Consider the following 24,951-nt stretch of genomic DNA (forward strand, 5'->3'; position numbering starts at 1 on the left):
TGATGTTATAATTAAATATATTTAGATCCTCAAAAATTTTAGGAGATATAAAAAGAGCTACATAGTAATAAATCATAACAAGGTAATAAAGCAGAAATCATAACAACACAAATAATGTTATGGGCTGTTGTGATGGTCTAAGGTCAGCATCCATATGAGGTAGGCATTGTTATCCTCATTTTGTAGTTCGGAAAATTCAGGCTCAAAGAGGTTAAGTAATTTTTCAAAACCACGCAAGCAGTAGGTGGTAGCATTCAATATCTATTCTGACTGTAAAGCCTAAACCTCATACCCATTGTGCTATGCGTTCTCCTCCGAATTCAAAAACCTAAATTTTTTTATACCCTATCTTACTAACCAGGAATAATTTAAATATTCACAGTTTCCCTCTCTTCACTCTGTTTCCAAAGGAAAATACGTATCCCGTGAGTTAAGTATTATTCAAATATCAATTCCTCCTGTTAAACATCCCCTCCGGGTGACTAATGAATATTTCCTTGAGCTTTATCCATCAGATACTCCTTGCCAGCCAGTTCGCTGCTTCAGTTCTGATACCCAATCGGCACTGTCGTCTTCCTCAAAGTCCCTGTGAAAAAACAATTTGGATATTAAGCTTCCATTTAAGAAGCACAGTAAATATCTGTTGATGGGACCAAAGCAGAATACCACCATAACAATACTGACATTTTTGAAAAATGAACTCCACAGTGAAACTGAAGAAAGGAAAAAAAAATGGTTAGCCTTCCAAAGGTTCACTTCTATCATTGTTTCTCTAAATGTTTCAATATAAAAATCTTGTATACTAAAAAATAAGTCCAAGCTGATTATAAACACACAGCTCAGTCAAGAATTCTATGAAAATACCACAGCACATTACCTGTGCCAGATAGACAATCAAGATATAAACATTCATTTATGATGTAAAGTAACATAACCAGCTCCTGCTAAACCAGGAATTATTAAGGTACAACTTAAATGAACACGCGTGCACACTGCCAGCTGTCTGGGTACTTCACGTACGTATCCTCCTCATCCAGTCCAGGTTCAAGTCTCTCTGGATCCAAAGTGACAGAATCCCAACCTCCATCAACATCATCCGATGCTTCTGTTTCCTCAGACAGGGGGCCTTTCAAGAATTCTTCTGTGCCTTGAGAGGAATATTAACAGAAATTATGCCAAGTTAAGCTGTCTTTATTTATTTCATGCATAATTTTGCACTAAATTCCTCCAAAGGTTTGTTGGCTAGTTGAGACCACGCTCTGAGGTTTTCTGTGCTGTGAGCTCAGTCGCGTCCGACTCTTTGACCCTGTGGGCTGTAGCCCGCCAGGCTCCTCAGTCCATAGGATTTTCCAGGCAAGAATACTGAAGTGGGTTGCCATTTCCTCCTCCAGGGGATTTTACCAACCCAGGGATCGAACCCAAGTCTCCTGCAGTTGACGGGTGGGTTCTTTACCACTGAGTCACCATGGAAGCCAGCATATGAACCCATATTAAAGCATTAAAAGTTGTCTTTGGACAGCTGGAGAACAGTCGACTGTTTCTCCTTTGAGCTCTTCCCTCTCAAGTTTTCCCAATGGAGGAGAATAAAATTAGGGAGTTAAGGGCACATGCACGTTATAAAAAACTTTTTCCAGATGGTATTATAATTACTTTCAGGTTTTTGCTTACAAAACAATAACCTAACATAAAAATGTGGGTTCAATCCTTATAAAAATCCTTTCACAACAGAGCTGTAATGCCTTTTTTATACAGTAACTTTCCTGAAATGACAAAAATGTCATCATTGGACCAGAGACAAAATCTGGGACCTGTACTGCTAAAATGAAAGTCAATCATTGGGAATTCTCTAAACATTCAGTGCTTAGGACTTTCCGAGGTTCAATCCCTAGTCGGGGAACTAACAGCTCGCATGCCAACAAAATAAAATAAAAGTGCAATCATTAGCCTTGCTTAACACCTGCCTCCCCGGCACCCACCTCTCCTTGGGGCCCAAACTGTCTGCACAGCTCTATCAGAACACGTGACACACAGCTCTACAATGCTCTGCTTGTTTGCTGGCCCCCAAATTACAAACTCGCTCAGAGAAGGAATTATATTCATTCTTTAAGAAAAAAAAAAAAATCTTAACTAGTATATGTTAGGCACTCAATAAACACTGACCAAGTAAACAAATACAGTGAATCTGTTATAATACATAGAATTGAGACTTGGCACACCATGACATGCTCTACTTGGCACAATTTATCTTAGATCTTAAACCAAGCAAGATGGCCTGAGTAACTGCATTGTGAAAATTACACACACATGCACCCCCCACGTACACAACCTTAATGTAGTCCTTTGGCCTAGATTCCTAAGGATAGTATCATAAAACATTATGCTGTATAACTGTAGTGAAAATGTCTGTTGAAACAATAAAAAAAAAATTAAATCCTAATTGTTCACCTTTTTCTGTGTTCTATTCAATATAACAATTCAAGTACAGAGCCAAAGAAATCTTGAAGTTCCTCAGTTTACCAGGATGAAGTCTGAACTGCCGAGCTGAGAAAGTGGGATGTATTTGCATGGTAAAAACAGACCACCTTCAAAGTGGTTATGTGATTATCAAAATAAGCAAAGAGGGACTTCCCTTGTGGTCCAGTGGCTAAGAATCCATGTTTCCAATGCAGGGTGCCTGGGTTCGATCCCTGATGGGAGAACTGGATCCCACATGCCACAACTAAGACTTGGCACAGCCAAATAAAATAAATAGAAATATTAAAACAATAAAATAAGCAAACAAATGAGCAAACAGAAGGAATGAAGCACTATAGGAAATTTTAATTACACCTTCAGACTGGCTAGAAAAGAGTTAAGGAAATTGAAAAAGACAATGCTCCGAAATATTTTATAACTTTAAGATCGAAGGGTTTCTGGGAGTAGGGAACAGGGAATCATCTAATGGGTACAGACAATTATCTAATGGGTACACAGTGTCCGTTTTGGAAAAGTTCTGGAGATGGGCCGTGGTGATGGCTGCACAGTGTGAATGGACTCCATGCTCCCGAACTGCACATTTAAAAGTGGCTAAGATGGTAACTTCTATGTTACATATATAATTTTTTTTTAAAAAATCAAAGGATTTACACAATTATGTAATAGACATGAATCACCTGGTCTATATATTGTGTATGTTTGAAAGGCCAAGCTGAGGTCAGCATTCTTAAGGATGTTCAACAGGGTTTCAGGGGTCTGCCTGAGCCACTGCTTACGGGTATTATTTTCACTGTACTTTATTACAGAACCACCTAGTTGGGAAAAGACAAAAAAATTCGTGTCAAGTAAAAAAGATTTCCAGCATATAATATCTTCTAGATTATATTAAAGCCCCATATTTCAAGCAAAACTAATTAACTCTCTACACAAATCTATTTCACTTGCCTCTATAAGTGAAATACATGTGACACCAAATACCCTTCAAAGAGTGACATTAAAAAAACACAACTCTAGCTCATTAAAGAACGATTAGAGAATGTTCTATGATAAAATAAGAGGATTCAATCTGACTACTAACCTCTGTCGTCTTCTGCTGTTAAGCTGGAGGTGAGTATGGATGCGTTTTCCAAAGCTCTAAGAGCTGTACTGGGCACATTTTTCTCCCACTGTCGCCTGAGAGGACCTGGTAAACTGGCTTTTAAGTGTAAAGAAGAATTGCTGAGCATATTTTTTTACTTATTCACCTATATCAACACACAATTTCTCTAACAACACTACAGAAGTGTTTCTTTTCTCTTTCAAATTTGGATCTAACACTCTTGCAAGTCTAAGTTCAGTTCACCCACACAGTCGTGTCTGACTCTTAAGTAGTAAAGGGAATGAAAAAATCCAAGTGGAAAGGTAAAGCTAATTGTTAAAGTGAATTTTTAAAAATATTATGTATATACTCACATGTTACACACTACATAAGAATAAAGGCCCAAGAGGACTTACAGGTACATACTTGTATGCCATGCTTTTTAAAACATTTTTTGGCTGTACCCCACAGCATGTGGGACCTTCATTCCCTGACTAGGGATAGAACCTGTGCCTCCTGCCTTAGAAGTCTTAACCACTGGACCACCAGGTAAGTCCCTGTATGCTGTGCTTTTTATGGTAAAGAGCACAACAAGCATTATTAATACTTTTTTCTGAAGGCTCTTATTAATAAATACAATTTTCTCTTTTAATAGATAAATAAAATATCTCTGTAACATTAAATAAATTACTGGATAAGCAAATATAAATATGCCTGTCTACTTGCTTATATCTCCGACCTCATAAGGTAGAAACTGGTATTCCTTCTATATCCCCAATTTCCCACCTTTACAACGATTAGAATTTGAATAACTTACCTTTCTCCTCTCTGTCTACTCTCCTCAGTACACTTTCAACCAAATTTTTATTAATGCTTTCTGAATCAGTGTGGCTACACTTTCCACTGGGCTCTTCCCTTTGCTTTAAAAGAAATTTAAAATAAAGATTAAGATATTCTTGAACTGCTACCAAAAAAAGGTAAACAAGTAGAGATAAACAGCTACTTAAACTTTAAATAAAGATAAATGAATTAAACATTAACAACCAGAGAACCTCATACACATATGTACATTAAGAGCCATAACATCATATATTATATGTGTGTATATTAAAAACCATATATGTGCACCTACATAGGCATACATATATGTATATTAAGTCATATACCTTAATAGCCATTAATATCAGTCATTGCAAATATGAAGAAGATATATAAAAATGACAGAAATATTTGAGAGATCTTTATAGAGAAAATGAGCAATGAAAAATTTCAGTATGATTTGCTATATTGGGCTTTTCAGGATAGAAATACCAAAATGAAATATTTTATAAAGTTACTTTGGGGCTTCCCTGGTGGCTCAGCAGTAAAGAATCTGCCTGCAATGCAGGAGATGAGGGTTCAATCCCTGGATCAGGAAGATCCCCTAATCCCTGGGAAAATCCCCTGGAGGAGGGCATGGCAACCAACCCACTCCAGTTTTCTTACCTGGAGAATCCCGTGGACAGAGGAGCCTGGCAGGCTACAGTCCATAGAATTGCAAAGAATTGGACATGACTGAGCAACTGAGCATGTATGTACACATAAAATTACTTTACAGATGGTCCTTGAATTATGATGGTCTAATTTATGATTTTTTCACTTTATGATGGTGTGAAAATGATAAACACTCAGCAGAAACTGTATGTCAAATTATGAATGTTGATCTTTTCCCAGGTTAGCAATATGCCATATGATACCCTCTTGTGATGCTGGGTGGTGGCAGAGAGCTGAAGCTCCCACTCAGCCATGTGATCACAAGAGTAAACAGTAAACAATACACTTACAGCCATTTTGCACCCAGCCAGCCTCTGATTTTCACTTTCAGTTCATTATTCAATTCAGTTCATGCTGAATTCCAAATTCAACATGACTATCTCATGTTGACACGAGATAGTCAGCACTTTATTATAAAATAGGCTTTGTGTTAGATGATTTTGCCCAACTAGAGGCTAATGGAAGTGTTCTGAGGTAAGGCAAGGTAGGTGTAAGGTAGGTCAAGCTAAGCTAGGATGTTTGGTAGGTGAGGTGAATTAAATGCATTTTCAACTGGGGGGATGGTATTTCTACATCTTGATTGTGGTGCTGGTTATACGACCACATACAATCACCAAAATTCATCAAACTGCATGCTAAAAATGAGTAAATTTTATTGAATATAAATTAGGCCTCAGTAAAGCTGGAATTAAACAGATATTATGCAACTAAAAAAAGCATAGGGGCAGAATACATTCCATTTGTAGCAACATAATGGGGTATGGTGTTCTTTATTTACAACCTAAGGTTCATTCAAAAATTTACGAGTTTAACTACTAGTATATTCCATAAACAGAATTGCTTGTTGTTACTACATCTTTTCCTTTGGGAGTTAAAAAAGATGGGTCAAAATGATGAAGAAAGAAAAAATTATCAATAGAGCACAAGTTACTAGGGTAGGTGTGGCAACTGGAAGTGGATTTGGCTGTTACTATTCATGACTTAACTGCAGCTAACATGTAAAAGGGCACAGATGCCTAGGGCCAAACAAGATGAACAGGACCTTGAAAACCAGGCTGAAAAATGTCCACTCAATTCATGGGATAATAGTGAGTGAAGTGAAAGTCACTCAGTCATGTTGGACTCTTTGCGACCCCATGGACTATACAGTCCATGGAATTCTCCAGGCCAGAATACTGGAGTGGGTAGCCTGTCCCTTCTCCGGGGATCTTCCCAAACCAGGGATTGAACCCAGGTCTCCTGTATTGTGGGCGGATTCTTTACCAGCTGAGTCACAAGGGAAGCCCAAGAACACTGGAGTGGATAGCCTATCCCTTCTCCAGCGGATCTTCCCAACTCAGGAATAGAACTGGGGTCTCCTGCATTGCAGGCGGATTCTTTACCAACTGAGCTATTAGGGATAATGCGGAGGCACTAGAAGTTTTTGAACAGAAAAATGTCAAGACCACATTGTTGTTGTTTAGTCACCAAGTCATGTCCGACTCTATGCAACCCCATGGACTGCAGCAGGCCAGGCTTCCCTGTCCCTCACCATCTCCCAGAGTTTGCCCAAGTTTATATCCATTGCATCGGTGATAACATCCAACCATCTCATCCTGTCACCTTCTCTTTCCGCTTTCAATCCTTCCCAGATCACATTAACGATCTACATATTATTTAGTCATAAAAAGGAAGGAAATTCTGACACAGGCTGTAACATGCATGAACCTTAAAAATATTAAGCTAAGCAAAAGAGGCAAGACACAAAAGGACAAATATTGTGTGATTCCACTTATCTGAAATATCTAGAATAAGCAAATAATGTTTCTTTCATAGAGACTGAAAGCAGAAAAGAGGTTATCAGGGCCTGGGGTAGGAGTTGGGGTAGGGAGGAATGGATAGTTACTGTTCAATGGGTTGCTGTCTGGGATAATGAAAAAGTATTGTGAATGTAATTAATGTCATTAAATTCTATGCTTAAAATGGCTGAAATGATAAATTGTATGTTATATGTATTTTACCACAAGGAAACCAACCAACCAAGGCTAAAACAAGATTTTCAAGACTGTAAGCAGGGCTACGTTGGTTCACATCTAGATTGAAACCACCTGTCATCAATGATTAGAATCAAAAAAACGAATAAAATAAATGCTGGTCTAAAGTGGCTTGGTTGACAGCACAGAAAACATCCGTCAATTACTTCACAGGCCCAAAGATAAAAAACCCCTGAACCCAGGGATCAGGCAGCAGACTTTCAAATATCTCACAGCACCCAATGATGCCAGGACCCCAGGAGATGGTTTCAGAAATTTAACTTTTTTTTTTAAGATTTTTTTTTTTTGATGTGGACCATTTTTAGTCTTTATTGAGTTTGTTACAATTTTGCTTTTGTTTTATGTTTTAGTTTTTTGGCCAGAGGCATGTGGGATCTTTGCTCCCAGGCCAGGGATCGAACCGACATCCCCTGCATTGGAAGGCATTGGACTGCCAGGAAAGTCCCAGGAAATTTACCTTTAAAGCACTTACCACTGTGCTTGCTTCATTTTCCAAAGTTATTCTGGTTCTGCTGGGATCTGCTCAAAGAGAAAATCGAAGGTAAAAAGAAAGCACAAAAAAGGCTTCTAATATGATTTGCATAAAGCTTGAGAGACAAAAGGAAGTTTTTAAAGTCAAAGAACCAAACCATTAGCCTGTATAGTGATATCAAGCTTTAATCACCTAATAACACACCTCAGCTGTTAAAGAGATTATTTCTGCCGTCTTATTCTGACAGTGAACATCTGAAAGTTAAGACATCTCTAATTCATTTGTGCCAACCCATTTAGGCATCAGGAGGTAAGACACTCTACATACTTGAAAGGTCATTATAACCTTTAGCACAAGAGCTACCCAGTCTGTGATTTTCCTGACAGCTATTATAGCAGGTGGAATAGCTAACCCTCCCAAAGCCAGCTTCTTATTCTCTGACGAGGAGCCAGCAGCAGTCAGGGGAAACCCTGGCAACCCACCCCCTGGGTGAGGATGGCTCTTGCCTGATTTTCTGCTGCCAGAGCCTGGGGTCCATGTTTCCCCATTCATTCAGCATTTTAAACAATTGCTACTGAGCATCTGTGATGACAGTACTGAGGCTACAACAGTGAGCACATTTGACACGGTCCCTGCCCTCACCCAGCTTTCATTGTTCTGACGTCTCACTGTCTACATTCTCGATGGAGATGCCACTCGACTCATGCTTGGACATGGTGGGCCCTCCCCACTGGCCTACTCTTTGTTTTTTTAGAAATTGTAAGGCTACACTTTTCTGTCTTGAAACTACACTATCTTGAAACTTTCCTTACACTGTTTTTGGTGTTTCTGTTGCCCAGTATTTTAAAACTAATTTCCCACTCCCCCGGGATGTGAACCAAAGTTATGAAACAGTATATAAAATAAAACAAACACTAAAACAAACTGCTGAAGCACAGGTAAGCGGCTACCTCTTATGTAAAGAAGAAAAGGCTGAATTGTAAGACTGGAGGATTTATGTTCTTACAAAAGGAACATTTAAAATTTAACTTTTAAGAAAATAGTATAGTTTAGAAAAGTTTGTTGAAACCAATAGGACACAGTAAATCAACTGCACTTAAATTAAAAACAAACTTAAAAAATAAATAAAAATGTTTCTTTTGTGGTACAGAACACTAAGATAACAAGCACCAAAAATGGAGGTTTTACAGCATCTCCCTGCAGTGGGTGACCTTTTACCCATCTTAACTCTTCTCTCTTACTCTGGTCATTGTTAGATTTCTTCAGATGGAAGATCTGAGACACTGATGTCAAAAGAAAAGGAACAAAAATAACTTTGAAAAAAGAGATGACAACTTCCAAGAGACAATAAATTACCTGTGAAATCTGCTCAGGATTGACTATAGGTGAATGGAAATTTTATGCAGTTGTAATGTGGACAGTTCCAACTTTCAAAATGACTTCATTAAAAAAATTTGTTTATAGGATAGTTCTTAGAGATACCATTTCCTGTTATATTTTCATGGTTAGATTCCTAGCTGAGCCCACAGAAGCCTCCTATCTGACCCAAAACAAACTAGAGTAAATACAGCTCTAATAATGAAGCAGAGAACAACCTTTAATCACTACAGTCTCCAAACCAGGCTTTTTTTTGATTCCTGGCAAACTAAATGTGTAAGATTCAATATAGATTTATGTCTGAAGGAAAAAGTAGAAAATTTTGATTTGAGGAGTATCTCTGAAAATCATCTCTAATAACTTGAAAATTAGATATTTTTTCCTTTTTGTTATACTATATTTTAAAATAACACTTAAAATAAGCTTTTCAAAATTCTTACCCTTTTCTCTTGGTTTACTATGCATAGATTTTTTGGTTTCTTCTAACACCTGTTCACCGTATTCTGTGATGATCTGAAAATTTAAAGCAGAGAATTTGAAGACACGAAAGATGCTTTTCTTTAGATACCACCATAATGTAATTTAATTAGCAATGTTCTTCCCCACAGTAATAAAGTTGAAAAGGAAAAATGCCATTTAAAAAATCCAAGTAATTTAGACAGACAGACAAACAGACATTTATATATGTCCAGGAAGATCTGGAAGGATAATGCAAGCTATATCCATGATTATATTTGAGGAATAGCATTGTGAAAAGAAGAGGGAAAGGAAGCTTCAAGATTTTAATTTTTTTTAATACACATCTGCATTATTTGAATTGTTACGAGCATGTGTAACATGTAATTGTGTTTAAAAGAAAACAAACACTTGAAAACTGTTCACAGTCAGTTCTACATGCACTGTACCTCTGGGGGCAGACACTTCTGGATAAGCCGAGCTAAAGAGCCTCTAGAGAGAAGCGTTGTAGCTGAAGGACGATGTGAGGGATTCTTTTTAAACATTTGCTTGATCAGAAGCTGCAGCTCATAGGAATAATGGGATGGCAGTGGGCTCATGGACCCCTGACATATTTTGAGGATAAGACTTTTCCAGCTATTTGCCTGAAACTAAAAAGCAAAATTGAACTGTAAAAGCAGATACAGGGAAAGAGAATGGAAATAATACCAGCTGAACTGAATTCATATGAATTATTTTAATTAAAAAAAAAAATTTCTTCCTAGAGGTGTTGTTAAGGTACTATTCTGAATTTTTTTTTTTGCTAATCATACTTTTCTTAGTACTTTCAAAAATTGTATTTTATTGAAGTATAGTTGATTTACATGGTGTTAACTGCTGCTATATAGCAAAGTAATTCAGTTATACATGTGTATACATTCCTTTTTACACTATTTTCCATTATGGCAAGCCACTCCAGAATTCTTGCCTGGAGAATCCCAACGACAGAGGAGCCTGCTGGGCTGCAGTCAGTGGCGCCATACAGAGTCGGACGTGACTGAAGCAGCTTAGCACCAGCACCATTATGGTTTTATCACAGGGTACGGAATATAGTTCCCCATACTATATAGTAGGACCTTGTTGTTTAATTCAAATGTAATAGTTTGCATCTGCTAGTCCCAAACTCCCCCACCCCCTACTCCAGTACTATTCTAAAATCTTATGGTTGTTCAGGAGAAAGGTAAACATAAATAGTAAAAGATGTTCCCATCTTGAGGAAGTCTTACCATCAGTCCCCGCTTGGGTACTTTATTACTCAAATCAGTGTTTTTGGAGATACACATTTTTAATATATTTTAAAAATCAAAGCATCAATAATACATATATATGGGCTTTTAAAAATTCAAATGACTCTAGGGCTGACATTAACTGCAACGTTTCTTCACTTCCCTCCTCCTCAAAAATCCCCAGGTCTGCTCCTTGACAAAATGCATTTTAGACTTTTCCCATTTTAAGCTTCTGCTGCAAAATCCTTTTTACCTTTCACGTCACCAAGGTAGTTATTATGGTTTCACAAGTAAGAGAGTAGGATATAAAATGACACACCAGAATAACATTTTAAAAGTTTTCACTGTATAATAAACATACTACAATTAACATCTAGTTTCAGCCTTAGCAACACTTATGTAAGAACATGATGGCATTTTGCCTTGGGGGTGTATCACCCTATTAATACATACAAGTTAAGATATGAAAAAGGACTTAGCCCAACACAACCAATGCTGCCTTTTCCATACTGCATGCCATACTTACTGGATGCTTAAGGGTACAGAGTTCATAGAGAATGCATCCCAAGGACCATATGTCACTGGAAGCAAAAGAAGCAATGTAATGATGAGTGGGTTATGAGTTATCACACAAAAATATATGTATTTTCCAATACCCCAAAATGAAAAATTACTCTACCTTTAATAAGAACAGATATCATAAGGACTTCTTAGCTACTGAAATAAAATATGCAGCAAGTTTGATCTAACACTTAGACCAAACTTACAGTGATGTTCACAGAAAAACTCCCTGCTCCCCAAACCCTGCCCTTCCAAATCCAGTGGTTCGGGTACCACTTAAGTAGTACTTGGGGCAAGAAGAATATCCGTGGACTCAGATTATCATAGTTGGAAGAAGGGCTTTAGAAGTCATCCTGGACAGCCTCCACCAGACCATCTGGGCACACCAGGCCTTTGGTCTCATCTCCTGATTGACAGCTCAGTGTTCCCACCCGGCTGCCTCTAGGGGGCGGCATTCTTATTCTCCCAAGAAAGAGCTCTTCAGAGCTCAGCGGAGTTGTACACTTTGCCCCACGCGCCCACCCTTCTTCAAACTAAACATCTCCACTTTCCTCCATCATTCTCACCACCTAGTTGTCATCCCCCAGACTTTTTGTAGATGATAGTCTTTTCGTTTTAACAAGGTTTTTTTTTAAACCAATTATTTCCCCCAACTTTTAATTTGTCAAAGCTTGAAACCTACAGAAATGTTGTAAAGGCCTAAACGCTCCTTCCTAATATCCCCAGTCATTAGCATCTGCCTGCTGGCCCCTCTTCTGTCTACATCTGAACCTCTTGAAAGAAAGGTTTCAGACTTCAAACACTTCACCCCTAAACATGTCAGCATATACAGCTAAAGAGCAAGGACACTCTCCTGTATGAATACAGCACCATTATCACATCCAAGAAATAGAACCTTAATTCAATACTATTAACTAGTATTTTGTTCCAACTCAGGTTTCCCCAATTATCCCAGGAAGCTCCTTCATAGCTGTTCTGTCTCCAATTCAGTCAACTTTACCGTATAGGAGTCTATTTAGTATGCAGCGTTGTTGTCATTTTTAGTTGCTAAACGACTCTTCTGCAACCCCGTGGACTGTAGCCCGCCAGGCTCCTCTGTCCATGGGATTCTGCAAGCAAGTTGCCATTTCCTTTTCCAGGGGATCTTCACAACCCAGGGATCAAATCCACATTTCCTGTATTGGCAGGTGGATTCTTTACCACTGAGCCACCTGGGGAAAGCCCACAGTATGGATTGCCATACCCTTTTTAGAAAGCAACTTGGTAGGAGGTAACAAAAGCCTTTAGGTGTTTCTACTTCTAGGAATTCATGCCAAGAATGTGACACTTTTATGTATTAAAAGGCATAGTAATTCAGAGTCTTAGTAATTTAGGACACTGAAAACAGGAACCATATCAAAAAGCCAACAACAGAGGAATGTGAAATAAATTTTGGAAGAGCCATATATTAAAATATTATGCAACCATTAACAATAATCATGAAGAGTTTAAATACAGGGTAAAATGAATATGATATAATACAAAGTGAAAAAAATAGGATACTAAATTATATAGAGTATATAAACTAAGTTTAGGGAAAAAAAGAGAATGGATGGGGAAAAAACCTAAAATGTTATTAGTAGTTTCTGTAAAACTGGGTGGTCACTATGTCCTTTCTTACATATCTCTGCATTTCCAACCCATCCACTGCCCATCCAGTCCATCAATGAGCACATTTTACTTACATTCAGAAAAAAAAATTACATTTTAAATTATAAGGACTTCATACTATCGTCCCATGATCAACGAACCTATCAGTCAAGTGCTTATTATCTAGTCCTTTATACGTCAACTCAATGACATTTGGTTCCCAAATTTTGCTGCACGTGGGAATTACTTGGTGATCCTGGAAAATGATTGATACCTGGTTCCCGCCCTCAGACATTCATATTTAACTGGTATGGCTACGACCTGAACTTTGGGATTTTTAAAGTCGAGAGCAGCAAAGTAAGAGAAGCGGTAATATAATTCATACTATCCCCAGAAATGATTAACTTTTCTTTCAGCATTTACATGTAGCTCCTCTCAGCTCTGATGAAAACAGCGGGAAAATTTATGACTTTCATAGAGGCCTGGGAACTTCAATTCTACACTGCTTTCTTTTAACAACGAAACTTCAACTGTAAGCTACAATACTCATTACCAAATGGTCACCCCTTCACCAACTATATACATCACTTACCTTTTATTGTTATAAGGCATGTTTTCCCAAATTTCTGGGGGCACATAATAAGGTGTTCCCACATATGTACAAGCAAACGCCATGGGGCTAAAACCATAAAAAGGTACAGAATGATTACAGAGCATTTCTGAATAATGTTCTGGCAATAGTCACTACTACAGAAGAGAGAGATCTACATACCTGGAGAGAAGACGGGCAGATCCAAAATCACCCAGTTTTACTTTTCCGTCTTGGGTGAGGAAGATAGTCTGCATTGAAAAAGAAGAGCTCAGATCACATCTGCCATCTTTCAAACATAAGGCAGAGAGCTCCGAGAGAAGCTGTCTTTCAAAGCCTGCTGATGGTGGAGATTATATGTAGAAATGCTAACAGCCGAGTCCCGGAATGGAACACAAAACGACAAGATATCCTCTGGACAGCGACACTCCCCTGCTTGGGAATTCAGGATGACTGCTTAGAAATCTAACAGGCGAGCATCACACCGTATCAGCAGACCCTGATCAACCGAGCAGGAGCCTGTTCAGGGTCACTCCAGACGGCAGGCTCCAGTCTCAATCATTTTCCATCTGAGAATACACGGTCTTAGGAAGCAGTCTCTAAGAGACCTGGAACATATTAACATACACTACTAAAGAGATTTACTGACCAATTTTTAAGTCATATCTTATTGTGCTAGCATAAATATTATATTAAGAAATATTTCTGGACTTTCGTGGCAGTCCAGTAGTTAAGAATTGGTGCTTCCAATGCAGGGTGAATGGGCTCAATCCATAGTCGGGGAACTAAGATCCCACATGCCTCGGGGTGCAGGCGAAAAAAAAAAAAAAAGAAATATTTCTAAAGATTAAAATGCACCCAAAAGAAAATAGAATAACACAGAGAAAAGATTGAATGAAATAGTTTTCAATTTTTTTAGGCCTCAAATGTATTCCATTTACCTTGGACTTGATGTCTCTGTGTAACACACGTTTCTTGTGAATGTGATTTACTCCAAGACACATCTGTGTAAACCAATGAAGTATCTGTAAAAAAAAAAAAAAAAAGCATGCAAGAATGCAATAACTGGCATGGTAACCCCAAATTCCTAAGAATCATCTTTAGGCCTTAGCTGACCTGGGTTTTACATAATGTAAATACAGAACTCTGAAAAATTACATAGCTCAACTAAGATTCAGTGCTGTCTGGAGAGATTGAGAAAAGCTGTGAATCAATCCCAATGTATCATCATCTCATGAATGATCCAAATAACAATTTGTTTACTTATTTATTTATTTGGCCCTGCCATGCAGCTTGCAGGATCTTAGTTCTCTGACCAGGGATTGAACCAGGGTCCTCAGCAGTGAAAGGGTGGAGTCCTAACCGTCAGACAGCCAGGGAATTTCCAACAATTTATTTTAATAAAACCCCCACTATATTTTTCTTGTATTTAACCAAGTAAAAATATTTCTTAAATACACATATAAAAGTAGTTCACACTTAAAATGAATATGCTATAACTTTTTATAGTGTAACCATTACATCAGATTTTCGTTCACTTTTTCAGAATATTCAGACATTAACGTTAAAATATTTCATTATATTTCCAACAATCTTTGGAAGCCAAGGCTGGCCTCCTGCAATGGAACCCATATTCTTAACAACACAACTTCTAGATGAAAAATATTCATACTAATATACTCTTAAAACATGTTATACCCTATATCAAACTAAGCCCCAGTAAAGCTGTTTATTTAAATATTTTCCTTGGTCAATTCATTCCAATAATATTTAATATGCAACTTTCCACTAAAAAGGCACTAAGCATTTAAAGAGAATATGCTAAACTGTAAAAGAAAAGAGACAAAGAATAGGGACTCTTGAAAAACAGAAAGGCAGGTTTCATCCTTCAGATGATGGAGAATTACAGAAGAAATCCACGTGCCTTCTAAAATTTCAATACAAAAAGTAAAATTTTAAATATCTAGTACAAAATATGATGGGTAACACAATTGTGAAATTCTAAACATGGCAGTGGTTATTCTTTGATATTTCATAAGCCTATACCTACTCTACTTCTTAAAAACATCCCAGGCAGTCGCATTCTGACAACACACTACAGAACATCATGGATACACAAAATCATTTCTAACTAACATGTTAGGTAACCACAGACAGCAATGCTTTTAATTTATTCAAATTTTATGAGTAAAGTTGCTACTAAACCTCGAGGGAAACTTGGGGATTTCCCTGGCGGTTCAGTGGTTAACACTCTACTCCCACTGCAGGGCACACAAGTTTGATCCATGGTCAGGGAACTAAGATCCTGTATGCTGCCTGGTGGGCTTCCCTGGTGGCTCAGCTGGTAAAGAATCCACCTGCAATGTGGGAAACCTGGGTTCGATACCTGGGTTGGGAAGATTCCCCTGGAGAAGGGAATAGCTACCCACTCCAGTATTCTGGCCTGGAGAATTCCATGGACTGTGTAGTCCATGGGGTTGAAAAGAGTTGGACACGACTGAGCAACTTTCACTTTCACTTTCATGCTGCCTGGTATGGCCAAAAAAAAAAAAAATTAAAACAAACAAAACTTTGAGGGAAACTTATGTAAGTCAGTCTCTTACCGTATCTTCAGGAAACAGCTTCCCTTTCTGATGTTTAATCTTCTGCATTAGGTCCCCTCCATCACAATATTCCATTACAATGTACAGATATCCTTCAGCTGCAACAAATTAAAGACTCTTAGGAAAGTCCCAGTGGCCGTGAATTCTGAATGAAATTCAGAAACGCATGTATTGGGGGAAATTCATATTTACCTTCAAATGATTCTTTAAAGGCAACAATATTGGGGTGTTTCATTTTGGCTAACAGAACAGCCTCCTTCCTAGAAATCCGTGTGTCAGACAAAGACTAGAAGAAGGTTTAAAGAAGTGTAAATGTAGTATTTCATTTAAAAACTGACAGTATTATAGTAAAACAGTATTACAGAGGTTTGTATGATATTTTAACGTGACAAAATTGAAACTGTGTCTCTTTCAATCAGACATAATTTTATAGCACAATTCAGTTCACTCAGTCGTGTCCGACTCTTTGCGAGCACTGTACTTTAACCCAACCTTATCAAATCCCACGAGGAAACATGTGGGGATTTTTCAACTATGGTTATACCCATTTTGTCTGCTTAAGCTGACCTCTTATATCTTTACAAGTATAGAATGTAAACTAGTTTTAACATCAGCCTAAGCATAAGCTAACTTGGAGGGCCAGTATGCCATCAACCATAGGAGCTTCCTGAGTGGGGAATTCCCTGGAGGAGGGCATGGTAACCCACTCCTGCATTCTTGCCTGGAGAATCCCATGGACAGAGAAGCCTGTTGGGCTACAGTTCATGGGGTCATAGAATCAGACACAACTGAAGCGACTGAGCATGAGCAGGAAGCACAGAAGATAGATCAAGACCTTGTAAAGCAAGTGAATAAACCTGTTAAATCTTTTGCACAAAAGAACAATCCCATGTTAAATTTCAAGAAATTGCTTTCTGATACAAATGACATGTACACTTTCAACATGAGCTAACTGCTTTAGCAGTGACCTTGGGAAGCCTTATTTCCTTCACGGCAAACATCCGATTACTGCTCTCCTGCTGAACCAAAAGGGCTCGGCCAAAGGAGCCCTCCCCGATGACCCTCAGGACCCTGTAGCCGTCCATGCTGGGCACCGCACAGCTGGGTCTACTGCAGTCACCACCGGCTCTCCCAACCTGCATTCAAAATCAGAAACAATGGAAAATTAAATTTATTTTCAAAAGGCAGAATGAATTCAAAGTAGTTCTATCCCCACGATAGAATAGCTTATTCCCTTTATTCATTCAACAGGTGGACATGGAGTATCCATGCCAGGTTTTATAATCCTGAACAAATCTCTCACGACCCGAGCCATCACTCACATTCCAGGTGAGACCACGGGCCTCAAAAATGCAGGAGAGTGGGTCTTACAGGAAGAGTCATGCTGGCCTCTGATAGCGGTATCCTGGGGAATTAGGAAGATGATACTCAGGCTGAAGCCTGAATGGAAGATATGTAGGCAAAGAGGAAGAGTGACGGAGGCAGGAGGGAATAGCCTATTTAAGAGCAAACGAGATTGTTTCAATTCAAGGAATTGAAAGAGGGCAATAAGGCAGGTAAGGCAGACTGGGCCTAGTAAGCCAAGCTCAGGTTGGTGGATTTTTATCCTGGAGTGATGAACGGGCTCTCTGAAGGGTTTAACTGAGAGAGCAGGTTTACATCTTAGAAAAATTACTCATGCTGGCTGCAGAACAAAGGACCAGACGCGGGGAGGGGAGGAAGGCCAGAGCAGGACTCCTACCGTAGAAAAGGCAGGAATATGATGACGGAACGGAAGAGAGCGGTGGCAAAGGGGATGAAGGGGGATTCCCAGGTGGCTCAGTGGTAAAGAATCCGCCTGCCAATGCAAGAGACCTGGGTTCGATCCCTGGGTCAGGAAGATCCCCCAAAGAAGGTAATGGCAACCCACTCCAGCATTCTTGCTTGGGAAATCCCATGGACAGAGGAGGCTGGTGGGCTACACTCCATGAGGTCGCAAAGTCTGGCACGGCTGAGCACACACACACACATACACACGAAATGGGGATGAAGACAACAGAAAAGAAACATGTGAAAGAACTGGCAAGATTTTGGGTAACGGATTTCTGGGGGACAAGTAAGGGGGAGGGGACTAAGGAGACTCTGGTTTCTGGTGTAAATTGGGCAAGTATTGATAACCATTCTCTAAGAAAAAGGAAAGGCATGATGGTTCATGTCTGTTTTTTTGGTTTGATTTTTCTGACCATGGGAGTCTGGTAGGGTGTGGTACAGAAAGATGTGGAGGAGACGTGCTTCTTTGGGGATATGCTGAGTTGGAGGTGCCTGGGACAAAGAAGACATGTTAAACAGAGTCCTTTAACCTCAGTCTTCCTTTATATTTCCTGGGTGAAGCAGCTTCCTGGATCTCCTAATACATTAGAGAAGATGAATATAAAGTTCCTAACACTTTGCCTGGTACATAGGGGGCTCTGAATAAATGGCAGCTATTATTAGTATTTGGGGGCTTCCCAGATGGCACCTAGTGATAAAGAATCACTGTCAATACAGGACACAGGAGACAGAGTTTCCATCCCTGGGTTCAGAAGGGCCCCTGGAGAAGGAAATGGCAACCTACTCCAGAATTCTGGAAAATCCCACAGGCAGAGGACTCTGGTGGGCTACAGTCCCTGGAGTCAGAACGAGTCAGACACAACTGAGCACACATTATTAGTATTAAATCTTAGAAAGGTGATGCTTTTTTTTTCATTACCAAAACACACTGGAATGAGCTTATTCGACTGTCACAAAACTTACTTGGAGTGTTTTATTTTCATAAAAATCATACCACAAAGATTTATGAGGTCCAGAGAGCACAGGCCAGTAAAGCAAAACCACAAGGCAAAACCTACGGTTCTCACCAGGAAACTGTAGAAATACTTTCTCCATATAACGAAATCAAGTGCATGGTCTTCAGAAACAATTCCTTTCTAAGACGGTTAGGTCTCTCAGTATATGACCTGAAGGGAAAAAGTTCCTTGCCCCTCTTCTAAGTGACCCCTGGCATTACACGATTTGACAAGGAGATCTAGTTCCCCACCCCTGCTTTATTTTTTCTTGTTTTCTTCGGGTCTTTATTCCATGAATGGACAATAACTGATAAGCAAGAGCAACCTCTGACTTTTCTTAGTTGAAAATTACATTTGGCCCTTGTTGCCCACATTTGCCCGTTACTCAATGACACACCCCTAAACTCATTAAGGGCTTCCCCAGTGGCGCAGCCAGCGGTAAAGAATCCGCCTGCAATGCAAGGGAGCAGGGTTCGATCCCTGGGTCGGGAAGATTCCCTGAAGGAGGAAGTAGCAACCCACTCCAGTGTTCTTGCCTGGAGAATCCCATGGACAGAGGAGCCTGGCGGGCTGCACAGTCCATGCGGTCGCAGAGTCCCACGCGACTTAGCGACTAAACAACAAACTCATTAAAAAAAAAACAAAAACTGTACAGTATATGCTCTGAATGTGACAAAAAGCGTTCCTTCCCAAGCCTATACCGACCAAAAGCTAATACAGTGATTTGCAAATGCAAATACAGGATGCAGTATAGAAGGTGTGCGCGGTCCGATCCTCACTCCCCGAGAAGCCGCTCCGCCTCGCAGCCCGGCCCGCGCTGCCCCCCCGACCCACAGGGCCCGGGTCCGCAATCACCGAAGCGCGGGCCCCGCTTGCCCCCTCCCCGCGTGTGCGCCGCCCGCTCCCAGCCCCACCCCCGCCCGCCCGCCCGCCCGCCGCTCTCGCGCCCGCGGAGGCGGTTTGTCCGGCCGGACAGCTCACCCGCTTCCCCCAAGACCCGGGTCGGCTCCCGGGCCCAGAGCCGGCAGCGCTTCCGGGGGGCGGGCCAGCGGGTCGTCTCTCGGGTTGCCGGCGAAGGAAGCGTCCCGGGTCGGGCGGGCGGGCGGCGCTCTTCTCAGCGCAGCCTGGCCCACGAAGGGTGCGTTTTCAAAGACCTGTCCCACGTCGCTTCAGAACAACGCCAGTAATTGAGCAGAAGTATCCTTCTCATAACCCAAGTTCTGTCTCCAGTTTAAGCCAACAGTGCATGTAGGTAAGTTTCTTGGGCGCAGCACTCAAGTTCACCAGTTGTGTGAACTTGGGCCAGTGTGGAGGACGCATCAGGGGTCCCCCATAAACAGCCACACCTATCTATTATTATAGATACCATATACAAATTATGAGGAGCAGGCTCTGTTTAAGTGAGTTTAACTTGTAAAGTGTGTAGGACTAACGTGTTAGCTGTTAACTCAGTCTTCAAAACAGCCCTAAAGGTAGGTACCATTATTATTTTAAGTCCCACAACTGAGTGGTAGAGTTAGAACCCAGGCAGTTTGGCTCCAGAGTCTGACACTGCAAGAATGTCAGAAATGTTGCAATGATCAACAGTCTCAAAAGTTGGCCGAGTTACCAAGTCTGAAGAGAGCCTATTGTGTTTAGCGACAGAACGTCATCTTGAAGAAAGTAGTCTGGATGCCATGAGGGAGAAGATTACAATAGTTCAAGTGAGACTGTCCGAGGAATCAAGGAGCGTAGGATATTTTCAAGATACTTGGCCACAGGGACTGGCTGTGCGGTCCAGTGGTTAAGACTCTGGGCTCCCAAAGCAGGGACCCAGGGTTTGATCCCTTGTCAGAGGATAGATCCCACTTGGCGCCACTAAGACCTGGAGCGACCAAATAAATATTAAAAGAAAAAAAAAAGATACTTAGCCATAAAGAGAAGGAGAAAGGGTGATAACCATGGGGTAGAGGAAAGCATAAGCTTATATACAAGTGTTCTGTTAATGGGGAAATTGTAGTTATGTGTTGACGGATAATATAAACCAATGGGAAGCAAAGAGAGGCTGAGAATGCTAGAGGCAGGGGAACCAGGAAGGTCTAGTTTAGATGAAGAGGTGGCTTCCAGAGCCCAGGAAGAGGATTAGCCTTGGACTAGATGAGGAACAAACACGTTGCTTTGGAGACCAGCAGAGGAAATAAAAATGTGGATGGATGTACATAATATTAGAGAAAAAGAAGAAGGAGAAGGAATCTCGACAGTCTCCATTTTCTCTATGAAATAGAAAATTGTCATCTATAGAATATGGAAATCTTGAAGCAGAAGATTTTTTTAAGTCAGGATTTTTTACTTATTTATTAGTTCTTATACTTATTTATTCTATACAGTAAAATTATGAGTGGTGAAGTTTTGAGTACTGTTTTCAAAATACAAGGTGAAGCTATTGTGGGCAAAGGTGAGAGAGCAGCTGAGAGGTGGCTCTAGTCCACAGTTATGTAGTTTCCAGGAGTGAGAATTTTGAATCATCCTGAACCTGGGATTATGCAGTTAACAGAAGTATGCCAGAACTGGGCTTCCCCAGTGGCTCAGAGGTAAAGTTTGCAATGCAAGAGACCCAGGAGATGCAGTTTACAATCCCTGGGTCAGGAAGATTCCCCTGGAGAAGGGCATGGCAACCCACTCCAGTGTTCTTGCCTGGAGAATCCCAGGGACAGAGGAGCCTGGTGGGCTGCCGTCTATGGGGTCGCACAGAGTCGGACACGACTGAAGTGACTTAGCAGAAGCAGCAGCAGCAGCTGCTGAACACGAGCATATTAGGACTAGGGAGCTAAGGGTGCTGATATTAGGGTGACTGACGTGACACACCTCGGGGTCAAGACCGAATATCCCTGTGAAGGAAGTGAAGTGGAGAATGGCATCATCCAGTCTGTAGGCTCTAGACATGCGTGGCTCCTGAGCACATGAAAAGTACTGCTGGTACAAATAGAAATGTGCTGAAGTGTAAAATACACACAGATTTCAGCATGCCCCAGCACTTAAGAAAATAAAATCAGGTGGTGATGGCTGGCCGCAGAATTCCTCCCCACTGGTTGGGAACAAGGCAGGAGTTCTTGCCAGCCCATTCCTGTCAGCATTCTTACCAGGGGATTTTAACTTGCTCATAAGAGAAAGAAAAAAAAGACATAAATATTAGAATGAAAGAAATAATATTGTCATTCCTCACAAATGATAAGATTATATGTGTGAAAAATAACCTACAAATGTTAGTTACTAAATGAATTTGGTGAGATTAGTAGATGAAAGATAATGCTCAAAATTTTACTGCATTTATTTATGCCAATTTAGAAAAAAGTAAAATACCAAAGTAAAAGCGTCAGTTGCTCAGTCATGTCCGACTCTTTGCTACTGCATGGCCTGTAGCCTGCCAGGCTTCTCTGTTCATAGAATTCTCCAGGCAAGAATACTAAAGTGGGTTACCATTTCCTTCTCCAAGGGGATCTTCCAAACGCAGAGATCAAACCTGGGTCTCCTGCATTGCAAGCAGATTCTTTACCATCTGAGCCATCTGGGCCCGAAATTCCAAAAAAAGAGTAAAGTATTCCATTGATCATTTTGTGTATTAATTAATGAGCTTCCCTGGTGTCTCCGACGGTAAAGAATCTGCCTGCAATGCAGGAGACCTGGGTTCGATCCCTGGGTCGGGAAGATCCCCTGGAGAAGGGAATAGCTACCCACTCAGTATTCTTGCCTGGAAAATCCCATGGATATAGAAGCCTGGTGGGCTATAGTCCATGGGGTCGCAAAGAGTCGAACATGACTGAGTGACTTCACTTCTTATTGACTAATACTGAACTGATATTTTTAATAAAACATGATGAAATTTAATTGTATCTGGGTTTTTTTTTTTTTGTTTATCTTTTAAAAAATACTAGGGGGAATTCCCTGGTGGTACAGTAGTTAGGGCTCTGTGCTCTCACTGCCAAGGCCTCAGATTTAGTCTCTGGTCAGTAAACTAAGATACCACCAGCCAAAAAATAAAAATAAATGAAAATAGAAATACTAGAATATTTCAAATTATACATGTAACTTGCAGCATATTTCTGTTTCTAGTGCTGGCCTAAATGGTCTTGATGATGAACCAGAAGGTTTGAATGAAGTCAAAGAACCACCATGGAGGGAACAAGGGAGACAGCTGGCAGGAGAGGAGTCATAAAGAGAAAGGGACCATAGTCTTAAGATTTCAGAGGTGATGACATTCTTTGGGACCCAAACTCCGTGTAGGAATCCGTGTAGGAATTGCTGAAGTGGGAGGCACAGTTCATTGAAGTGAGAGGTGAGGTTCATCGGAGGGCATTACCAGGGAGAGATGAGCTGGTTCAGGGTTTCTCTCTGTCTTGTTGAGTTTGGACTGGATAATTCTTTGTTATGGTGGTAGGGGCGGAGTGGTTGTCTTGTGCTTTTTAGGTTGTTTAGCAGTATCTCTAGCACTTCCCTGGTGGCTGAGGTGGTAAAGAGTCTGCCTGCGATGCAGGACACCTGGGTTCAATCTCTGGGTCAGGAAGATTCCCCTGGAGAAGGGAATGGCAACCCACTCCAGGATTCTTGTGTGGAGTATTCTATGGACAGAGGAGCCTCGTGTGCTATATCTGTGGGGTCGCAAAGAGTGGGACACAACTCAGCAACTGAACTAGAAACAACAATCTTATCCACTAGTCCACCAGGGTAGTCCTCTATACATTTCGAAATGATCACCACCGTAAGTCTAGGAAAAGAAATGTTCTTTAGGTGATAATAACATAGTATGCAATTGCATGGTAGGCTTCCCAGGTGGCAATAGTGGTAAAGAACCCACTTGCCAATGCAGAAGACATAAGAGACCCGGGTTCGACCCCTGAGTCAGAAAGGTCCCCTGGAGAAGGAAATGGTAACCCACTCTGGTATTCTTGCTTGGAGAATCCCATGGACAGAGGAGCCTTTCGGGCTACATTCCATGGAGGTAGAGAGTCAGACATGACTGAAGCGACTGAGCCTGCATGCAGGCAGTTGCAGGCAGCACCTCCAGCTTTGCAGCAAATGCATGTACAATGAGCAAGTAGGAACCAATTAGTCTAGTTTCTGTCCTGATAAGCCATGTAGATACAACATTTTCAAAATATTAAACTGATATGATGCCTAATGACCTTTGAATCTCACAGTTAATCTTCCTGAGTTCCTCATGAGATAATAGTTTCAAACTCCAGGCCTTATTGAAAAAAAAGGGTTTCTCTCAGTCTTGAGGGATTGTCTTAATTTTATAAGCTCCACCCTGTGAATCAGGTGAGTTAGGTGTTAGCATAGTTTCACTGGAAGCCATGTAGTCAGAAATGAAGGTTAGAAGGGCAATTTCAAGCAAGCATGAAACTTCTGTACTTCTGAAACACTGACAAAAAGGGAGAATTGTTCAGACTTGAGAATCAGCTCCTCTTGGCGTCAGCTGGGGTAGCTTGAAGGCTGGGAGCCACAGCCATCTGAGAGCTCGCTCACCCGTGTCTGGCACTTGGGCCAGGGGGCTAGAGTGGCTGGCGCTCTTCAGCCTTCTGGCTCCGTGTGTGTAACTCTGGAGTTGAAAACCCCATCACCCATAATGCCCGCTCCTCCATAGTGGCTGGAGTTACATTTTTAGTTTTTGGTTGGGATCCTTGTATTTTTAAGTTTAAGGGTATACTCTTTAGAGGTATTGTTGTTGTTTTAGTTGCTAAGTCATGTCCTCTTTGCAACCCCATAGACTATAGCCCACCAGGCTCCTCTGCCCATGGGATTTCCCAGGCAAGAATATTGGAGTGGGTTGCCATTTCCTTCTCCAGATCTTCCCAACCTAAGGATCTAACCCACATCTCCAGCATTGCAGGTGGATTCTTTCAGTCAGTTCAGTCGCTCAGTTATCCGACTCTTTGCGACCCCGTGGACTGCAGCAGGCCAGGCTTCCCTGTCCATCACCAACTCCTGGAGTTTACTCAAACTCATGTCCATTGAGTTGGTGATGCCATCCAACCATCTCATCCTCTGTCGTCCCTTTCTCCTCATGCCTTCAATCTTTCCCAGCATCAGGGTCTTTTCC

At 40.8% G+C, this 24,951-nt stretch overlaps 1 protein-coding gene and 1 long non-coding RNA gene across 18 annotated transcripts in view; one reads left to right on the top strand and one right to left on the bottom strand.

Moving 5' to 3' along the window:
• Positions 1 to 19,910, bottom strand: NEK3 (NIMA related kinase 3). 17 transcript variants are annotated; one of them, XR_014070625.1, is made up of 17 exons: positions 19,857 to 19,910; positions 18,948 to 19,046; positions 17,040 to 17,207; positions 16,264 to 16,357; positions 16,072 to 16,169; positions 14,410 to 14,493; positions 13,652 to 13,719; positions 13,472 to 13,558; positions 11,216 to 11,270; positions 9,874 to 10,074; positions 9,409 to 9,481; positions 7,592 to 7,638; positions 4,371 to 4,473; positions 3,554 to 3,670; positions 1,977 to 3,287; positions 1,021 to 1,147; positions 1 to 586 (listed from the first exon to the last, which is right to left on the bottom strand). XR_014070625.1 is itself a non-coding variant. In XM_081547664.1 (17 exons), the coding sequence occupies exons 3-17, from the start codon at positions 17,154 to 17,156 to the stop codon at positions 505 to 507; spliced, it is 1,488 nt and encodes a 495-aa protein (XP_081403790.1). In that variant the 5' UTR covers positions 17,157 to 17,207; positions 18,948 to 19,046; positions 19,857 to 19,910; the 3' UTR covers positions 1 to 504. The 17 variants fall into 17 exon arrangements, 7 of the variants coding, with proteins under 7 accessions (XP_081403790.1, XP_081403789.1, XP_081403791.1 ...); XM_081547664.1 differs by having other exon boundaries at positions 3,153 to 3,287; XM_081547663.1 differs by having other exon boundaries at positions 3,153 to 3,287; positions 19,581 to 19,910.
• The window catches only part of LOC145528763 (uncharacterized), a 26,935-nt gene continuing 21,796 nt past the window's right edge, over positions 19,813 to 24,951 (top strand). The window contains exon 1 of the long non-coding RNA XR_014070634.1: positions 19,813 to 20,127. This is a non-coding gene — a long non-coding RNA (uncharacterized LOC145528763). The remainder of the gene's footprint in view (positions 20,128 to 24,951) is intronic.

Source organism: Giraffa tippelskirchi, chromosome 12 (genome assembly GCF_054371585.1).
Source record: "Giraffa tippelskirchi isolate mGirTip1 chromosome 12, T2T-mGirTip1v1.2.pri, whole genome shotgun sequence".
NCBI lineage: Eukaryota > Metazoa > Chordata > Mammalia > Artiodactyla > Giraffidae > Giraffa > Giraffa tippelskirchi.